Source organism: Anopheles gambiae, chromosome 3 (genome assembly GCF_943734735.2).
Source record: "Anopheles gambiae chromosome 3, idAnoGambNW_F1_1, whole genome shotgun sequence".
In the NCBI taxonomy this organism is placed as follows: domain Eukaryota; kingdom Metazoa; phylum Arthropoda; class Insecta; order Diptera; family Culicidae; genus Anopheles; species Anopheles gambiae.
Window position 1 is genome coordinate 77576335 of NC_064602.1, and position 17150 is coordinate 77593484.

General features: G+C 49.7%; 2 protein-coding genes across 14 annotated transcripts in view; one reads left to right on the top strand and one right to left on the bottom strand.

The window, feature by feature from the left end:
• Positions 1–923: 923 nt before the first annotated feature.
• On the top strand, positions 924–9488 carry LOC1270685 (serine/arginine repetitive matrix protein 2). The gene is made up of 4 exons (XM_061656452.1): positions 924–1832; positions 2087–6185; positions 7498–7693; positions 7773–9488. The coding sequence occupies exons 1-4, from the start codon at positions 1547–1549 to the stop codon at positions 8637–8639; spliced, it is 5448 nt and encodes a 1815-aa protein (XP_061512436.1). The 5' UTR covers positions 924–1546; the 3' UTR covers positions 8640–9488.
• Positions 9489–11361: 1873 nt separating this feature from the next.
• Positions 11362–17150, bottom strand: part of LOC1270684 (E3 ubiquitin-protein ligase SMURF2) — a 46532-nt gene continuing 40743 nt past the window's right edge. For all 13 annotated transcript variants that reach the window (XM_061654296.1, XM_061654286.1, XM_061654295.1 and 10 more), the window contains exons 8-13: positions 15944–16200; positions 15668–15864; positions 15395–15584; positions 15112–15311; positions 14873–15036; positions 11362–14785 (exon numbers count right to left, since the gene is read on the bottom strand). In XM_061654296.1, the coding sequence (XP_061510280.1) occupies positions 14501–14785; positions 14873–15036; positions 15112–15311; positions 15395–15584; positions 15668–15864; positions 15944–16200 (1293 nt within the window). In that variant the 3' untranslated portion in view covers positions 11362–14500. The remainder of the gene's footprint in view (positions 14786–14872; positions 15037–15111; positions 15312–15394; positions 15585–15667; positions 15865–15943; positions 16201–17150) is intronic.

Here is a 17150-nt window from a genome sequence, read left to right on the forward strand (position 1 = left end):
AGAAGAAGAAGAAACTTCAATGATAACCAATTGTACTGAAGCAATTGAGATTTGAGTAATGATCCATGGTGTTGATACACCCGCGTATCTGACCACACGACCAATCATATAGATTTTTGCTCAGAAAGTTAGAAGGGTATATGTGCTATGATATTAGATGAAGCTAAGCAAAACACATTGCAAGAAAAGAACAGCAATATAATGATGAATTATAAAACGCCATCAATTGAGCAAACCGATGAAGTTATGGAGCTTTCGTTTTTTTCTTCTATGGATATTTGATTTCTCAGTCGTTTAAGATTTATCCGAGGAGCTTGGAAAGTAGATCAGCTATGTGTTCAATCTACTTCGTTCTATTCTAATTTAGAAATACGTATTGCTATTCTTAAAATGAACAACAAAAAACATGCCTGTCATGGGTTCAAGCCTCGAATGGACCGTGCCCCCATACGTAGGACTGACTATCCTGCTATCGTAAATCAATAAGTCACTGAAAGCCAAGCCCAGTAGTGGTTACAGGCAGGCCTTGACCGATAACGGTTGTTGTACAAAAAAAATCTTAAAATGAACTCCAATTCAATGCAACTAAGTCATTGAAAATAGTTACAGGACAATTTAAAAAATCTAACGGTGCCATACAACCAAGTTTAGCATTTATTATATTTATTTTGTTTTGCGCAAGCTGAATGTGGCTCATCAATTGTTTTTAAGTTCTCTAAACACCCAGAGCCCTGCTGTATAAGAAAAACGTAACACAAAAATGTGTGTTAACCACATGAAACATTTAGATTGGGAAAGAAAATTTAACGGCCATCCCGAAACGGTCCATTTGAATTCGGTGCGACGTTTTTGCGGCGACGTTTTCCCGTGCGCCTTCAAACTGTCAAACCGCATCCGTCACCCGCGGTCCGTCGCTGTCAGGCGCGATTCTGACGTTTTGTTATGTTTCGTGCGTAAACGTGTGTGCGTGCGCGCTGCCTATTTCTATCCCTGGTTTTGTGTCACCGTAGTAGCGATACAAAATCATAAACTTGCCGTGTAAAAAGACGGGGCTAATCTTTTTAGCCTTCGACCCCGCGGATCCCCATCCGGTTGTGCCTACCGTTCCGGGTGGAAGTTTCCCCCGGCAGGCGCCTCATTTGCAGCAGGCTTGCTGTGCCGCGGAGAGAAGCAGAAAGAGAGGCGCGAGAGAGTGAAAGAGAGAGAGAGAGAGTGAGCAGGAAGAGCGGGTGATGATAGCTGGTTGCTGTGTGTGCATCGCTTACCCCGTACTGCCCAGGTACACCGCCCTCGGGCCGCCCTGCCGTTAACCGATTGATTGCAAGCAGGAAATCGCGGTAGACCCGACCCAACGGGAACTGTGAACAGGAACACCCGCGGAAGCCGTACACCACTAGCTCGAAGGCCATCCATGGAGCTGTTGTCATAACGACGGGGCATTGCACTGCATCTCCCTGCCCGCTCGCGAGTCAGACGCTCGCCATCCCCCTGTGCGCCGCACCATTTGGAACCATTTTAGATCGTGCCCGTCGTCGCCGCCCACACGATGGACACGGACCGAGCCACATCCTGCACACCGCCGCTGCCAGCGATCGAGCGCACGCCCGTACAGTTGACCAAGCAGCCCGTACAGGAACGTTCGCCATCGATTGACAGACACGAGCAGCAGGAGAGGAAAAAATCATCCCCGGCGGCGAATGCTGCCATCGATCGGCACAGCGATAGGGAGGCAGGGGCTGCGGGCAGCAGCGACCGGGAGGAGAAGCGCACCAAAAGAGCGAAAAAGTCGCGGAACCGTGATTCCAGCTCGTCCAAGGAGCGACGGAAAGACAGTGAGTATCTAGCGGAGGCTGCTTTTGACAGCAGACGGTGGTGGCAATACGCTGCAAGGGTAGCCATTTTACGCCATCTTACGAGATGGATGTCGAAATTTCGGCTCTCCGATGATGTGGGGACAGTGGGGGAATTTCGTCAATTTGAAGTGATTCTATTTCGTACCCCAAATTCACTCGGCAAATGCATGGGACCTTTCGTTTTTGTACTAACACACATACACATCACTTTGCTCTCCTCACTTTCCTTCCAGAGCACAACCCACCCGTCGATTCCGACTCGGCAGCGGCATCGAAGAAGAAAAAGAAAGCAAAGCGAACCTCCCAAGAGCACGACGCAGGCAAAGAGCGCCGCGGCAGCCGCCATCGGCACCGGCGGAAAGCGAGCAACGGTGGCACGGACGAGGAGAGCGCCAGCGACAGGGCCACCGGCAACCAGCGTGACAGCGAGCGCAAGAAAAAGAAGTCGAAAAAGCGACGATCCCGCTCGGTGGAGGACAGGGCGTCGCGGAAAAGGTCCCGGTCGCGCACCCGGTCCCACAGCCAGCCGCGGGAAGAGGCCAGCAATAAACGCGACCACCAGCAGCGTAGTCACAGCCCGCTGCGCGAATCCGTACCGCGGTGGGGCGAAGATGCGCGCGATCGTTTCCCGCCGTACCAGGGCGGCAGCAAGTTTCACTTCAACAGCCGCTGGAACCCGTTCCGCAACCGGCGCCGGGACTTTCCCGATGGGCCGCGCAGGAATGGGCCGTTTCGGCCGCGCGTACCCGCAGCGGTACGGGCGGGCGGTACGCTGTCCGCCGTGCGCTACACCACAATCAGCCCGGTCATCAGTTGGCGCGACTGGACGCTGCCCGACGGTGAGGATGAGCCGCCGAAGGAAAAGAAAGTGAAGGCGGTGGTGTCGCCCGTTACGAAGGTGCAACCGATAACGCCGGCGATCGCGGCACTGCAGGAGTACGACGAAAGCGACGGAGGATCTTCCTCGGGGTCGCAGGGCGACCATCGCCGGGCGCAAAAGGATCTCGAACGTGCATCGCCCGGCAGCCGAAGGGGTGAAAGTAGCCGCGGCACGCCCGAACTCCCCCCCGTCAAGCTGCTGCAGACGATCAAGCGGGAAAAGGTTTCAACCGACGAGCGGGACGAGTACGGGCGGGCGAGCCCGCCGGCCCCGGTGCGGATCGATTGCAGCATCGTGAAGCAGGAACCGGTAACGGATGAGGACGAGCAGGAGCGTCGAAAGCAGGGCGAAGCGCAGCCGACGGTAGCCGCACGGCCAAAGTTTAGCTGCTCCTTTCTGGACGATCTTTCCAGCGGCAATCTGAAGCTGCTGTCCGGCCTTTCGCCCGACAAAGGGCGGGCTGGCGGCAAGCACATCGACCGGGACCGGCGCGAGGGAAGCGAATCGCCCGACACGGACGACTATGCGTCGAACTGGGAGACGGAGGGCATGAGTCCGGCGGGAAGACGGACGCCCACACCGCAACAGCCGCCCGCCCAGGCGAAGCCATCCCCTCGGACTCCGCCGGGTCAGGCGGGCGGGGAGGAATCGGGCCCGTTGGCGGCGGTGAATGGTGAATCGCCCTCGGTCCTAAGCGCGGCGGAAAAGCGTGGCCATTTGAAGCCGCGCAGCCTGCACGAGGAGATTATTCCGCTGGACGACCTGCTGAACGTGCAGAACCAGCTGAAATCGTACCAATCGAAGCTGGAGGAGATGCAAAAGCTGAAAGCGCACCGGAGGCGCAAGGAGGATGGTTCGCCGGCAGCTGGCAGTGTTGCTGCGGCGGGCAATGGGGATGACGGCCCGCTGCCAGCAGCCAGCGAGAAGCTGGCGGATGAGTATCAGAGCTTTATGCAATCGCTCGGCAATGCGAAGGAGCGGGAGCGACGGTCCAGCTCGAGCAGTTCGTCGAGCAGCTCGGACAGCTCGTCGACCGGTTCGAGCAGCGATTCGTCCAGCTCGTCCGACTCGTCCAGCTCTTCGAGCACGAGCTCGGACTCGGATTCGGAGCACGATTCGGACGAAAAGAAGAACGACACCGCGAAGGAAGCGGAAGCGCCGGTGGAGCTCAAGCAAACCGAACCGGAAGAGCCACGCACACCGCCCCACCGGCCGACGCTGGTCATACCGGAGTATCTGCTGCCGAAGGTGCCGGTCGAGGAGGACCAAACGCCCGCGTCCTGCACCAAGATTTACAGTATTCGGGACGATTCGGTTGCGTCGGAATCGCCGACCGTCCGGCCGCTCGAGCTCGAGCGCGACATGCCGATTAAGCTGAAGCTGCCATCGAAGAACAAAATACTGCCCACCGCCGGTACTTCCGCGCTGCTTGGCCACGAGGACGACGAGGAAGGCAATGCGCCGGGTCAGCGCCACACTGCCGGAACCGAGCAGGCAAAAGAACCGTCGGCCAAAGCATCTACCGTCGCCGGCACCGCATCGAAGGAGCAACGGGCGAGCAAGGAGCGGGAAAAGCGCTCGTCCCCCGACCGATCACACAACCGCAAGCGCAGCTCGTCCCGCCGACGCTCGCGCGACCGTCAATCGTCCACCGTGGCCAGCAGCCCGAAGCGCAAATCGCGCGATCAAGACAAGCGGTCGGCGCGCAAAGAGCGTAGCAGCACCGCCTCCCGCCACGGTTCGCGCAGTCCCCGGCGGCATCGTACGCGCAGCCCAACGCGCAGCCGGAAGCGCTCGCTGTCGAGATCGAGATCACGGTCACGCTCGCGCTCGCGGTACCGCAGCCTCAGCCCATCGCAACGGAGACCGCCGAGCCCGCGTGGCCGCAGTCCGCTAGAGGCGAGAGGGCGCAGTGCTGGCCGTTCGCGCCGCCGCTACTCCGCCGAGCGGGAGTGGTCTACGTCGCGACGCTCCCGATCGCCTTACGCCGGCGGTCACCGTCGGCCACCGTCCCCGAAGGACGCACCGCCGATGGGGATGGTGGTGCACGGCGAGAACCAGATCGACATCATAACGAGCACGGGCGTCCCGTCGCCCAACGTGCACTCGCCGGTGACGGGCTACAAGAAGAGTCTGGCCGACTCGACCATCAGCGATGCGGAGCTGGAGCGAAAGCTTCTGCTCGCCGATCCGGCGTACGGTGGGGGCTATTCGAAGGGCAGCGGCGGCTACTACTATGGCCCTGCCGGTGAGCTGCTGCTCGATGGAGACCGAACGGCCGCCGGCGGCGGGTCGGGCCCGAAGCCCGAAGGTGGAGACGAATCTTCGCCCAAGCGCATTTCACTCGACGATCGCATCAACATCGTGCTCGGGATGAATGGTACGGCCGAGGTGGCGGCGGGTGGCAAACAACCACCCGGTAAGCATCACCTTTCGCACCTTCCCCCGCACCATCTGCAGCACCACCAGCAGCAGCATCACGGTGGGTATGGTGAGTATCCGCCGTCGTCGCACGATCTGTACCAGCAGCAGCCGCCCGGAGCGCGCAACCATCTGCCGCACATGAACTATCCGTCGGGCTACGGGGGCCAGGAGTACGGTGCGTACGGGTACGGAGGACCACCGCCGAGAGGTCCACCGCCGTCCTGGGCGCCGCGCAGTCACCCGTACCAGGGCTATCCGATGGCTTTCGTTGGCCCACCGCTGAACGCGATGCGTCCGGGCGGCGACATGGTGTACCGGCCACCGTACGGTACACCGACCATACCGACCGTGTCGGCCCCCAACAATGCCGCCACCGATGGCAGCAGCGCCAAATCGCAGGTGAAACAGGTTGGCAACGTGCTGGAAATCGTCCCATCCAGCACGCCGCTCGCGACCGCTACCACCACCACCACCGCCAAACCGACCGACCCGACCGGTCAGTCCGGTGTGGGTGAAGCGACGGACACAACCAACGGCTCAGAGGAGACGAATACCAGGGCAATCGGCGACGAGCAGCAGCAACAACAGTCATCATCATCCGCCACCACGTCAGCGCTCGTCACGCCCAAGATTCTTACCGCCGAGGAGCTGCAGCAGCGCCAGGAGCGACGCCAGGAGCTGAAGAAAAAGATCCAGGCCGAGCGGGAAAAGAAGCGGCGCGAGAAGAGCCAGCGCAAGGAGCGGCTGCAGCAGGAAATTAAGCGGCTGCTCGGGACGAAAACGATTGCCGGCGCCGTGGCCGCTGCCTCGGACGGTAGTGGTGCTGGTGTGGCTTCGTCCGGAGCGGGCGGTGATTTGATCGGTGCTGGAGCGGCCGGTGGTGGTGGTGTCGGCGGTAGTGGTGCCGGTGGCAGTGCGTCCTCGGACGAGGAGTTCGAGACGATCAAGCAGGCGGATCTGATCGCGTCCCTCGCTCGGTCGTACGAAAAAAGTATTCTCAAAACGGCCAAACCGAACGCCGGCGGAGGGTAAGTTAAGAGCTGTTGCGTGTTGATGTTCGTTAGCTTTTCGGCCTATCGGGATGCTTTGCGATTTGCGTGTAATAGTGACTAAAGTTCTGAATGAATCTTGGGAATGATTTAATGAATCTGAATCTCGATTGGAAAGTTTCATGAATCTCTAAGTTTCATGAATATTTAAGATTCATGAATCTCTAAGACTCATGAATGCTTGGAGATTCATGAATATTTAGAGATTCATGGATCTTTGCAGATTCGTGAATCTTTAGCGATTTATGAATTATATATGATTCATGAATCTCAAAAGGTTCATGAATCCGCAAAGATCCATGAATCTCTAAATATTCATGAATCTCCAAGCATTTATAAATCTCTAAACTTCCATAGAGCTTAAGCTTCAATTCAATTCAATATTTTGAAAATCATACACATTCATTCATAAATATTCATGTATCCCTGACGATATATGAATTTCATTGGATTTATGAATCCATTAAATTGTGAATTAAGATGTAGATTTTTTGAAGATTCATGAATCTGTCGAGATTCAGGAATGCTTACAGATTTATGAATATTTAGAGATTCATGAATCTTTGAAGGCTCAAGAATCATTTAAGATCTATGCATCTTTGAAGATTTGTGAATCTTTAGAGATTCATTAACCTTTGAAAATTCGACTCGAGACTCGAATCACTCATCACTGAAGATTTATATGAATGAATCTTATCGAAAGATTCATTAACCCAAACACTATTAGTGCCAGTCATATGATTCTTCTCTGAAGAGTAATTTGAATCACCAAGTAATTCATAATATTTACCAATCATTGTGGTTTAATGAATAATTAATTATTCTGGAAGTGAATCCTGTATCTTCCGAAAATCATAATTATTGTATGATCCATCAATCTGTAAATAGTTCTGAATCTGGATATTGAACCGTGTCGGGGTCTTTCAAAAACTTTACGATTCTTCAATGAAGAGTTACGCGAATCACGAGTTGATTCCTTTTTAACTGATTCGTAAGAATCTCTAATCGTTATGGATGAATGAATCGTATGAAAGTGAGTCATGTATTTTCCTGTTTCTTTGAAGATCGATAAATATTTTATGATTCTGAATCAGAATTAAAAATTATTAGAATTTCATGAATCTTTTTATTTGTGAATCAGATTTATTTAGGCATTTTATTGATTCATTGAGCTGCATCAAGTGCCAAGCTATCCTAAACATCTCTATCCCTGATATTTTCTCAGAATCCATCGCCTACCTCGATCGAATAACTAATGTTGCATATTCTCCTTCAAATCGCCCATTTGCAGCTCTTCTACGGCCAAAAAATCCGTGCTGTTTGCGGACGGTGTGGCACCGGGCGACGAGTCGTCCTCCTCCGGCGATGAAACGAAGGAACGGTCGCCGAACAAACTGTCCGCCGCCAAGCAGCGGAAGAAGATGCGCCGCCAGCGGACGCTCAAGCTTACCGGCAAGAAGCGGCTGATTGACAAACTCAAGCAACCGGTAAGTTAGCAACAAAATCACTTCACGCCATTTTTTACAATCTGTACTTACTATTTCCCCCCTCCCACCGTGCCCCCAGGAGCTAGACGAGGAAGCGGAAGAGATCGATCCCGAGCTGGAGAGTTTGCCGCCACCGCCACCACCGCCCGGTTCGCCGCCGCCCGAGCTGCAGCAGCCCCGCTGTCTCCATCCTCCCGTCGTGCGCATGATCGACTTCCGCGAGGGCGGCTTCCACGGCATTGGGCTACCAATGGGACCGGGTATGGGACCGCCACCGCCGTTGCCGCCGCCCCCGCTCCACCAACACACGCTGCCCGGTGCCAACGGTGGTCCGCCCCCCGGGCTGCCCCCACTGCCAGTGCCGCCCGTACAGCTGCCCGGTGTGGGGGGTCCCATCGTCCCATCGGCCGCCCTGGCGGCTACCCTCGGCTACCGGCATTCGAATCTTCCGCCGCACCACCAACACCACCACCAGCACCCGCATCAGCACCACCATCATCACCATCTGCTGCCTTCCCATCTTGCCGCCCAGCGACCGGCGTCTCCGCACGGCTCCCTGCCACTACCGCACCACCACACGCACCCACCGCCCAACCATCCCGCCCACCATCTGTACCATCATGGGCCGGGCCTGGTGATGGGCATGTCGGTGCCACCGCCGCAGCACCACACGCTTTACCCACCGCAAGCGCTGCCGCCACCGCCGGCCACCGCGAACATTGCCCTCACGTACGGTGGCAAGAAGCGACCACCGATGGTGGTGGTGGGGATGGGTGGAAGCACCACCATCACCGGTAGCAGTAGTAGCAACAACAACAACAATAACGGTGTCAGTGCGATCGAATCGATCGTGTCGGCCGCACCCTCTACCCCGATCACGAGCGGTACCAGTGCGGCCAGCGGCAGCGGTGGGAGTGCAATGTTCGACGGAACCCCACCGGTGTGATGAACCACCCACCACCACTGTTGTGCTGCACACAAGCACACGGCACACCGGCGTTCGGTAGTAGTAGTAATTTGCATTAGGATTAGAATAAGAGATTTATTTTCAATACACACACACACATCGGTGCGCTTTACACTTGTGTATTCCTAATCTCTTACCGCGTTTCGTTTTAATCTGTGTTTAGTTAGTAAGCTTTTAAGTTTTATGCTGCAACCGCGGTGCTGCAACATCGTGTCTCTCTTCTCCCTTCAGCTTTGCAAAATGCATTTCGTTGCATTATCAGGAGAAAATGAGCCCGCTCTAGAGCATATGGTTTGCGCGTAGCTTTTAGTTCAACCAATAATGTAGGGCAATATACATACGTAAGTGTATTTCTGCGTGTGTATGTGTGTGTGTGTGTGTGTGAAATAATAGCCTCAATAGGTAGAAGAGAACTGTGGAATAGTAAAAGCGCAGCAGAGAGAGAGAGAGAGAGAGAGAGAGAGAGAGAGAGAGAGAGAGAGAGAGAGAGAGAGCAATATATAGTCACGGCTCTTAACGATACGGTTGCCTGGAACCATATTTAAACGATTGTTAGTCACTGTTAAGGTTTGTTTTACATCATGCTGCAAAATCCCCCTTTCCTTCTCTTTTTCTTTGTCGAATTAAGTACGTGTGTGTGTGCGTGTTTGTGTGGTACGCGAGAGAGAGAGAGAGAGAGAGAGAGAGAGAGAGAGAGAGAGAGAGAGAGAGAGAGAGAGAGAGAGAGAGAGAGAAGCGCCAGCAGTAGTTTAAACGCGGTACGAATGTAGTAGATTCAATGATATAGGATAAATAGAAAACGCTGAACTGTGTATATACGTAAAGAAACTCGAACGTGTCTCGTGAAGAATTAGGTTTCGAAGGTGAAAGAAATGAAGCACTCCGAGCAGGTAAGTGAAGCTTTCAAGTATTTCGTTCCCTAAAAATTGCTCTTCACTTACATTGCAACGGTTTTTGTTGTGTAGATTGCCTACCTTTAGGCGTTTTTCATTGCATCCCAAAATTTGATTCTCTTTTATTCTATTTGATTTTTTTCGGTTTTGTAAAAGGCACTTTAGACGGTAGCAACGGAATCAGCAATGCAATCAGTAACGCCGAATTGCAATCCCTGAATGTTATGTTATTTTGATAACGCTTCTCCGATTAAGGTCCAATCGATACCAATGCAACCGATCAGAACGCATTTATAATTTAGCAATTAAAAAGGGGTTTTTTGTGTGTTTAAGGTACGCGATCAACATTACGTACCAAATTGACGCATTTAAACACTCATACGCGCTGAAATGTACACAAATACTATTGAAAATATCGCAATATTGCATTGATCTTCCGTTTTCGAAGGGCAACCAATTTGAAGCAATGCAATCAGTGTAGAACAAGATGCGTTGTGGATTGCATACGCACAGGCTAAAAATTGTTCCAAACGGTTGCATTGCTGATTGCGTTGCTACCATGTAAAGTACCCTTAATAGTTTGATCTTTTGTTGTACATATTGCCTAAATTTAGGCGGTTTTAATTGAAATTACAGACTTTGTTTCTCTCTCTGAGACTCTTACGTTTCGATTAGAGATAGATTCTCTGGATCGTACCCACAGTTCCGCTCCGGTTTCGGCAAGATTAATTCTGATTCCAACTCCAGTGAAATGGAATTGCTAGCTCTGCTCCGATCCGAATGGTTCCATCAAATTTCGGAACCAGCTCCGAAGGGTAAGTTCAATCACTCCCGCTGGAACCGTTCGGAATCGTCTGAAATGGTTCGGAATCGTCTGGAGTCATCGGAATCGTCGTAGTTGTGCAGAATCGTTCGGAATCGTCTAGAATCGTCGGAATCGTCCAGCTTCATCCGGAATCGTCCTGAATCGTCGGAATCGTCGGAATCCTCTGGAGTCATCGGAATCGTAGGGAATCGTAGTGGATCGATATTAGTGAGAGATAGAGTCGATTTCTGAGCGTACCGTGCCCATATACCTACTATGGATACAACAATAAGTCACAGTTAGCTTAAACGATCAGTAGGTGTCAAGTGAACTGCGCCTTAGCTCATGCAATTTTAAAACATGGGTCAGTTTTTTACTTGTTCATATTTAGAGCAACAAAAAAAAAAGGAAAAATACGACGAAAAATTTTCCAATTTCATTTCAGCAACTACTATGGAGTGATCGGACTACACCGATCGCATCGCAACAATTCAATACCGTAAAATGGGCAGTATAAAAGGCCTTTTGTTACTAGTATACTAAGAGGATCCATCAACGATTCAAACATTTAAAGAACGATTCCGGAAAATTCCAGACGATTCCGACAATTCTGAACGATTCCAGACGATTCTGAACTGTTCCGGACGATTCCGTACGATTCCAAACGATTCCAAACGATTACGGGCGGTTCTGGCGGGAGTGATTGAACCTACCCTTCGGAGCTGGTTCCGAAATTTGATGGAACCATTCGGATCCAGTTCCGGTTTTTTGTTAATTTGGCCCAACTCTGATTTCAACCTCTTTTGTTGCACATATTACCTACCTTTAGGCGTTTGATACTGACGGGATATTTTGTTGTGCACATTGCCTACCTTAGGGCGTTATTTTTTCAAATTCAATTTTTATACTTACTTTCTTCTGTGTTTTGATTTTGATTTCGACAATTATTTTGATTCATTCTTTCATTTGAAGACAGGCATAGCGACACCACATACAACAACCATTTACTTTGAACTGAATAACCACGATTTGTTTGTTTTTTTATTATACAAATAATATACACTCCCTCCTTCCCCACTACTTCCTCCATCTCATCACTTTCCTGCCATCTCCCCCAATCTTACCGCACCCTTTTTTGCATGCTATTGTCATGTTGTTGTGAAGTTCTCTTTTGCGCCTCAATCCTCCATCCTAATCCTACCGTTGTTCGCAAACGAAAAGGGAGTGGGACGATTGTTTTTCTTTTGTTTTTTTCTCACGGCCATACATTACATCGAATGATATGATCATTGATCGGTCCCCGATCGTGTGAAGCCCCAAATGCCAATTGTTGAACGGTTCAGTGCAGCGCTTGGAGCTGTTTTCCCATCCTTTTCTATTCGATAGTTTTTTTCCAATTTTTTAAAATTCCGAATGACAACCGGAACTCGCAACCGAAACAGCGAAGTTTGGGAAGGACGTGGGAAGGAAAACGGTTCGACGAACACAAAACGAAACCGCTCCCCGTGTGTAAACCTTATTATTCTTTAGCTAGCTATAACGCGCACTCTCCACCATCGCAGCACTCATCGTTTTGTCTATATAAAAATGGATTAATTCGTTTCTTTTTACACATTTGATTAGCTAATGTTCTCCGATTTGGAGTTTGATTACTATGTTTGTGGGAACTTATTTGTTTTTTTTTGCGTAATTCGTTTATTTCTTTTCCTCACTAACTACCAGACCATCTCGAACTGCTCTTTAGTTGTGGTGTTTTAATTATTATTTTGTTTTGATTTTTTAGTTCTATCCCTTTTTGCTGGTTTTTGTTCACTATTGTTTGCGCTATATCATGTTATTATGCATCCGTTAAATACCTGTTTTGTTACCTATGCTATTCGTTTTCGTTTCAAAATTGTTTTCTGTATTTACGATTATTGTGTTTGAACTGTTTTATGAATCGTTTGTTTCGCTAGTAAGGTTTTAAAATTTGATTGCTGATTTCCTTCACCCTACAGAGACTGTTTCATAGTTTGATTTGCAATTGCTATTTATTGATTTAGTGTTTCTCCGAGTTGGGTACTTCTACCTATGAACACACACCCTTTTAGGTAGGTTGTTTGAGCACTTTTACGAACAGCAAAGACGTGTGTTAAAATTGGACTTGGATTCGAAAAGTGTAACAACTACCACATGATCTGAGAGGCGCGATCGATTGCCTCGAAAAAAAAAACACGGGAAAGGCAAGACAGGAGTGTTCTCTACAGCTAAATGCTAGCATGCTCTTAATAAATGAGTTCGGTCTGTATGTGTTGTGTAATGCTATACGTTTGATAACGGTGATTCGATGTTCTGATACACACCTAACTAACGTCTGCCTAATGCTCTCTCTCTCTCTCTCTCTCTCTCTCTCTCTCTCTCTCTCTCTCTCTCTCTCTCTCTCTCTCTCTCTCTCTCTCTCTCTCTCTCTCTGTACCAATATATTTACACTGTAACAACAAATAATGGCATATCTTTTTGGGAGGGCAGGGAGATGTTTGCGTATTCCCTCCTCGCAGAGTTCCTCGCTGAGCTGAGCTGAAAAGCGCGTCTCGCATTGCTTTTTCGAGGTTTGAACCCCTTTCATTTACTATCGCGGTTGAACAGTTGGGTGTTGTGCCCAGCTACACAACTAATTTGTTGGAATATAGATAGGATGAACAAAAATAATAAATTGAAACAAAAAAAATAAATAAACAACTTCATGCAACCCAGGCGGCAGCCGCCAGCGGGGTGTCTCTTTTCACCCAGTGTGCCCCCCCGAGTGGGTACGATATGTGTATTCAAATCTTTCATGGCAATACAATCATTATCATGCTTCTTCTTTTTTCCTTTTCCAAACACCACAGTCCCATTCTCACATCTACCCCAGGGGGAGGGGAGGTTGGTGGCATTCCACAAGGTGTTGTTTGTTTTGTTACCTTTTTTCTTTGTCTAATCTCACCAGAAGTTCTAACATTAAAGCTTGAAGCACAACGTCTGCGATAAAAACAAGACCCCCTCCCTCTCGACACGTTTTAAAATCCCGCCCCGACCTACGATCGGATTGGAAAGGGTGAGAGCAGTGTTTCGGTTGGTTTTCTTAACTACTCTAACATATCTTGCCAATGCTCACTCTCTCTCCTCTTCCTTTTCTCTTTTTTCCTGTTCTGGGGATTCTTCTTCGTTACATACAATACAAATACATACATACATACACACATTTTCACATACCCTCTTCTTCTTTGCTAATTGCTCTTTCACTTTCTGTTGCTCTCTTGCTGTGTTTGTTTTGTTATACTTTTTTTATACATTTATAACATTTACAGTTACATATTTATAGTTATATTTATATATATTTATACGTGTATAATTATATCACTCGTTATTTTTGCATTCTCTCCTGCCCCACTACTGCTTTCCCCTGCTTTCTCTCTCTCTCTCTCTCTCTCTCTCTCTCTCGACATTGTAACATCCTTTTTCCATTTCGTTCCAATTTCTCGTTTTTCATCGATCACGTGCAACTCTACATAATTGAACGCTTTTCTTTGTTTTGTTTGTTTTTTTTTTTCAAATACAAAAATTTATCCACTTTTCTATCATTGCTTTTTTACTAGCTCTTCTTCTTCTTCTCCGTTTACTTGTAATAACTTTAGAGGCAATTCATTTACTTTTCCCTTCCCTCTCCAAAACCGGATCAATTGTAATTCACACTGACTGTAACTGTTTGCCTTGACTGAACTGAACACAAAAGAAGTAATAGGCTCGCGGGGAGCTTATGCACAATTCATAGACGGTAAATTAATTTTCCTTTCATACCACTGCCACCAACTGGGTTCGAATCCACTCGAAGCACCCCCGAAAGGAAAACAATTCAGTCCGTTTCGTTTCGTTTTTACTACGTTGAGCGAACCACGTGGATCGGCAACGGGCATAATTCCAACACAAACTTCAAAGCAAACACATTCGAGCGTGTGTTTGCACTTCCCACTTCCCACCAACCGAGGTGGTTGACAAGAACAAGAAAGTTCTAAAAACAAAAAATCGTTTCCCCTTCCAAGCAGCATCATTTAAATAAAAAAAAAACACCCGTAGCATGATACACTTTTTTTTTCGAACAAAAAAAAAACTTCTTCCCCCCCCCACTACTCGACAGCGAACCCGCACGTCTCTTCGACGGCCTGCGTCAATTTGTCGTACATCAGCTGATACGAGTCGTACATCGGTAGGTCGAGCCGGTTAAAGCAGGTGTGCGCTTTCGGCAGATTCTGCAGCGGTACGTCCGCGGTCAGGTGGATGGTGAAGAGCCGCGGACCGACCGCACCGGTCGAGCCCTGGAGGGCCCGGAAGCCCTGGAGCGGTACGCGGCACGAGCCGGTCACGAACTGGAGCAGCTGGGCGCGCATTTCCGGCGAGTACGATTCTACGATCTGCCAAAAAATGGAAGCAAAGGGAAACCAGTTAAATACATGCAAGCAATCTTCACTCATCGAGAGCTGCAAACCAGTACTACTAACCTGCCAGAACCACACGATCTGGGGTGTGTCGGCCGTACACTGCTTGAGCCGCGTGTTCGCCTTCCAGTCGTTCACGTCGATCTTGCTAATGCCGCTGATCAGCAGCTCTAGCTCGCGCTCGTCAAACGGTCGCAACAGATGGCTAAGGATTAGTTCGCCGAATCCTGCAAAAAGGGGGATTTAAAAGAGGGGAAAACACATTTAACCGGATTTACAACAGTAAAGCACAAGACTTTTACCTTTCGAGAGAGCTAAAAACTGCTGTTCGATACCGCGCATAAACCGATAATTGACGTACAGCTTCACGTACTCGCGCTTGTTGTCCTCGGTCACCGCGATGGAGGCCCCGTTCGGTTTCAGCTCGTGCACCTTCAGCACGCCGAAGCTGTTGTTTTCCACGCTGAACGTTGAATCGATAATGCCCGTTATGTTGTTTTCCCTGTTTTGCCGGCGAAAGAGGTGAAAAAATGAAGACAAACTCTTACTACAGAAAAAAAACAACAACCTCCTGCCTCCACTTACAGTATCCATGTTAAACTACGATGCAGATCCGGATCGACGTCCTCGATGTCGGACAGCGTGATCGGTTTGTTGAGCAGCTGCTTGTAGAACGGCAGCGTGAAGCCCCCATCCAGCACGTGATTGTGGAACACCGCAATGCCGAGAATGCGCCCGACAAAGTGAAAGTACGACAAATGTTCCGGATTAATGGCTGCAAGGAAGAGCACGGGGAAGAAATGAATAGTTTTACGTTGTTTCAGAGCTCACAACACTACCACCATCACCACCACTTACACGAATCGGGATTAATCTGCAGCGAGTAGTGATCGTCCCGGCTGTACTGGAACAGCCCGTACTGTGGGTTGAGCATTTCGTGCGACAGCAGATACAACCATTCGCGGGCGACACCACCATAGTCCAGGCCCTCCTCGCCCTTGAACTTTACCATCAACCGTTTGCGCATATCTTTGGGACGCATCTTCATGATCAGTCTAGCGGGCGGGAAGGAACAAAACGTACAATCAAATATGTATCAGCGCCGTCCTTTGTGCCTGTCACAGCAAACCTTACCTATAGCTCTCCTCAAAAATTTCATTTCGAGACACCTCCAACCGGCAGTGGCCGGACTGGGGCTGCAGCAGCTGCAGCTCCTGCCGGAGCGCCCGTATCTTGCCGACCAGATCGCTCCGGTACTTGGGCAGCAGATCGGCACTGTCCATCAGGCCCTGCGGCAGATCGGGAATGTTGTTGGTCACATGGTTGGTGGTGGTGGTGCTGCTGCCGGTTGCCGCTATTGCACTGCCTCCTCTCGGTCCGTGCAGCATGTCCTGCGGGAAGAAACAGGGTTCGCGATTAACATAAGAAATGTTCAGCGCCCAGTACACCACGGGTGAATACGGTGAGTTAGCTCGTTGTTAATGAGTTAGTCAGTGAGTTAAATCTTAGAATGAAAAACCATATAATACAGTCGTTGCTCTGTTTGAAAGTGGCTGTGTCTGTGTGTGTATTTGTATTGCCAAATTGCCATTATCTTATCCTCGTATTTGCAAAATAACGTGCCATGGTTAAGGGTTTAAGGATTTTAGCGTTGATTTTCATATACAGGATGTTCAAGCTACAGTTAAACAATTCCGTATTTTCCGAATATAAAATTCAAAATTGCCGTCATTAACATCGATTGTGATCTGTATCCGGTTTCAGAACTAGGAACCGGAACTGACTACCGGCACTTTAGGAAGGGTCACTATGACAGATTTAATTTCTGTGACTAGTTGCTGACAGTTTCCCTTCTCTTTCCGAATCGTTTTCATGGTTTTCAAGGAACATTGCGCAGCTGATTACAGATTAGTGATGGGTAAAGTTGGCAAACAACCGGAGCAAAAAACCGGCGAATACCCGACACAACTCCGATAGCTTTGGAGACCGGTGTTGGATTTCTCGAAAATTATTTTGGGTGCTTGGGTGCAAAAAGTCGACTGAAATGAAAAAGTGGAACTCGTTTGTCAATGTCTTCAAAATCGAGAGATCATGACTAGTGATGTGGTCTCTAGGGCGGATCCACGACTCCGATCCGACTCCGACTATTATTAGTCCGATTTTGATTCCGACAAAATGGGGAACCATTAGTTCCGCCCGGAGTCGAAGTCATCCGGAGTCGTAGTCGTTTGGGTAGGAGACGTCCGGAGTCGTCTGGAGTCGTCTGGAGTCGTCTGGAGTCCTCTGGAGTCGTCTGGAGTCCTTCGGAGTCGTCCGGGGTCATCCGGAGTCGCCCGAAGTC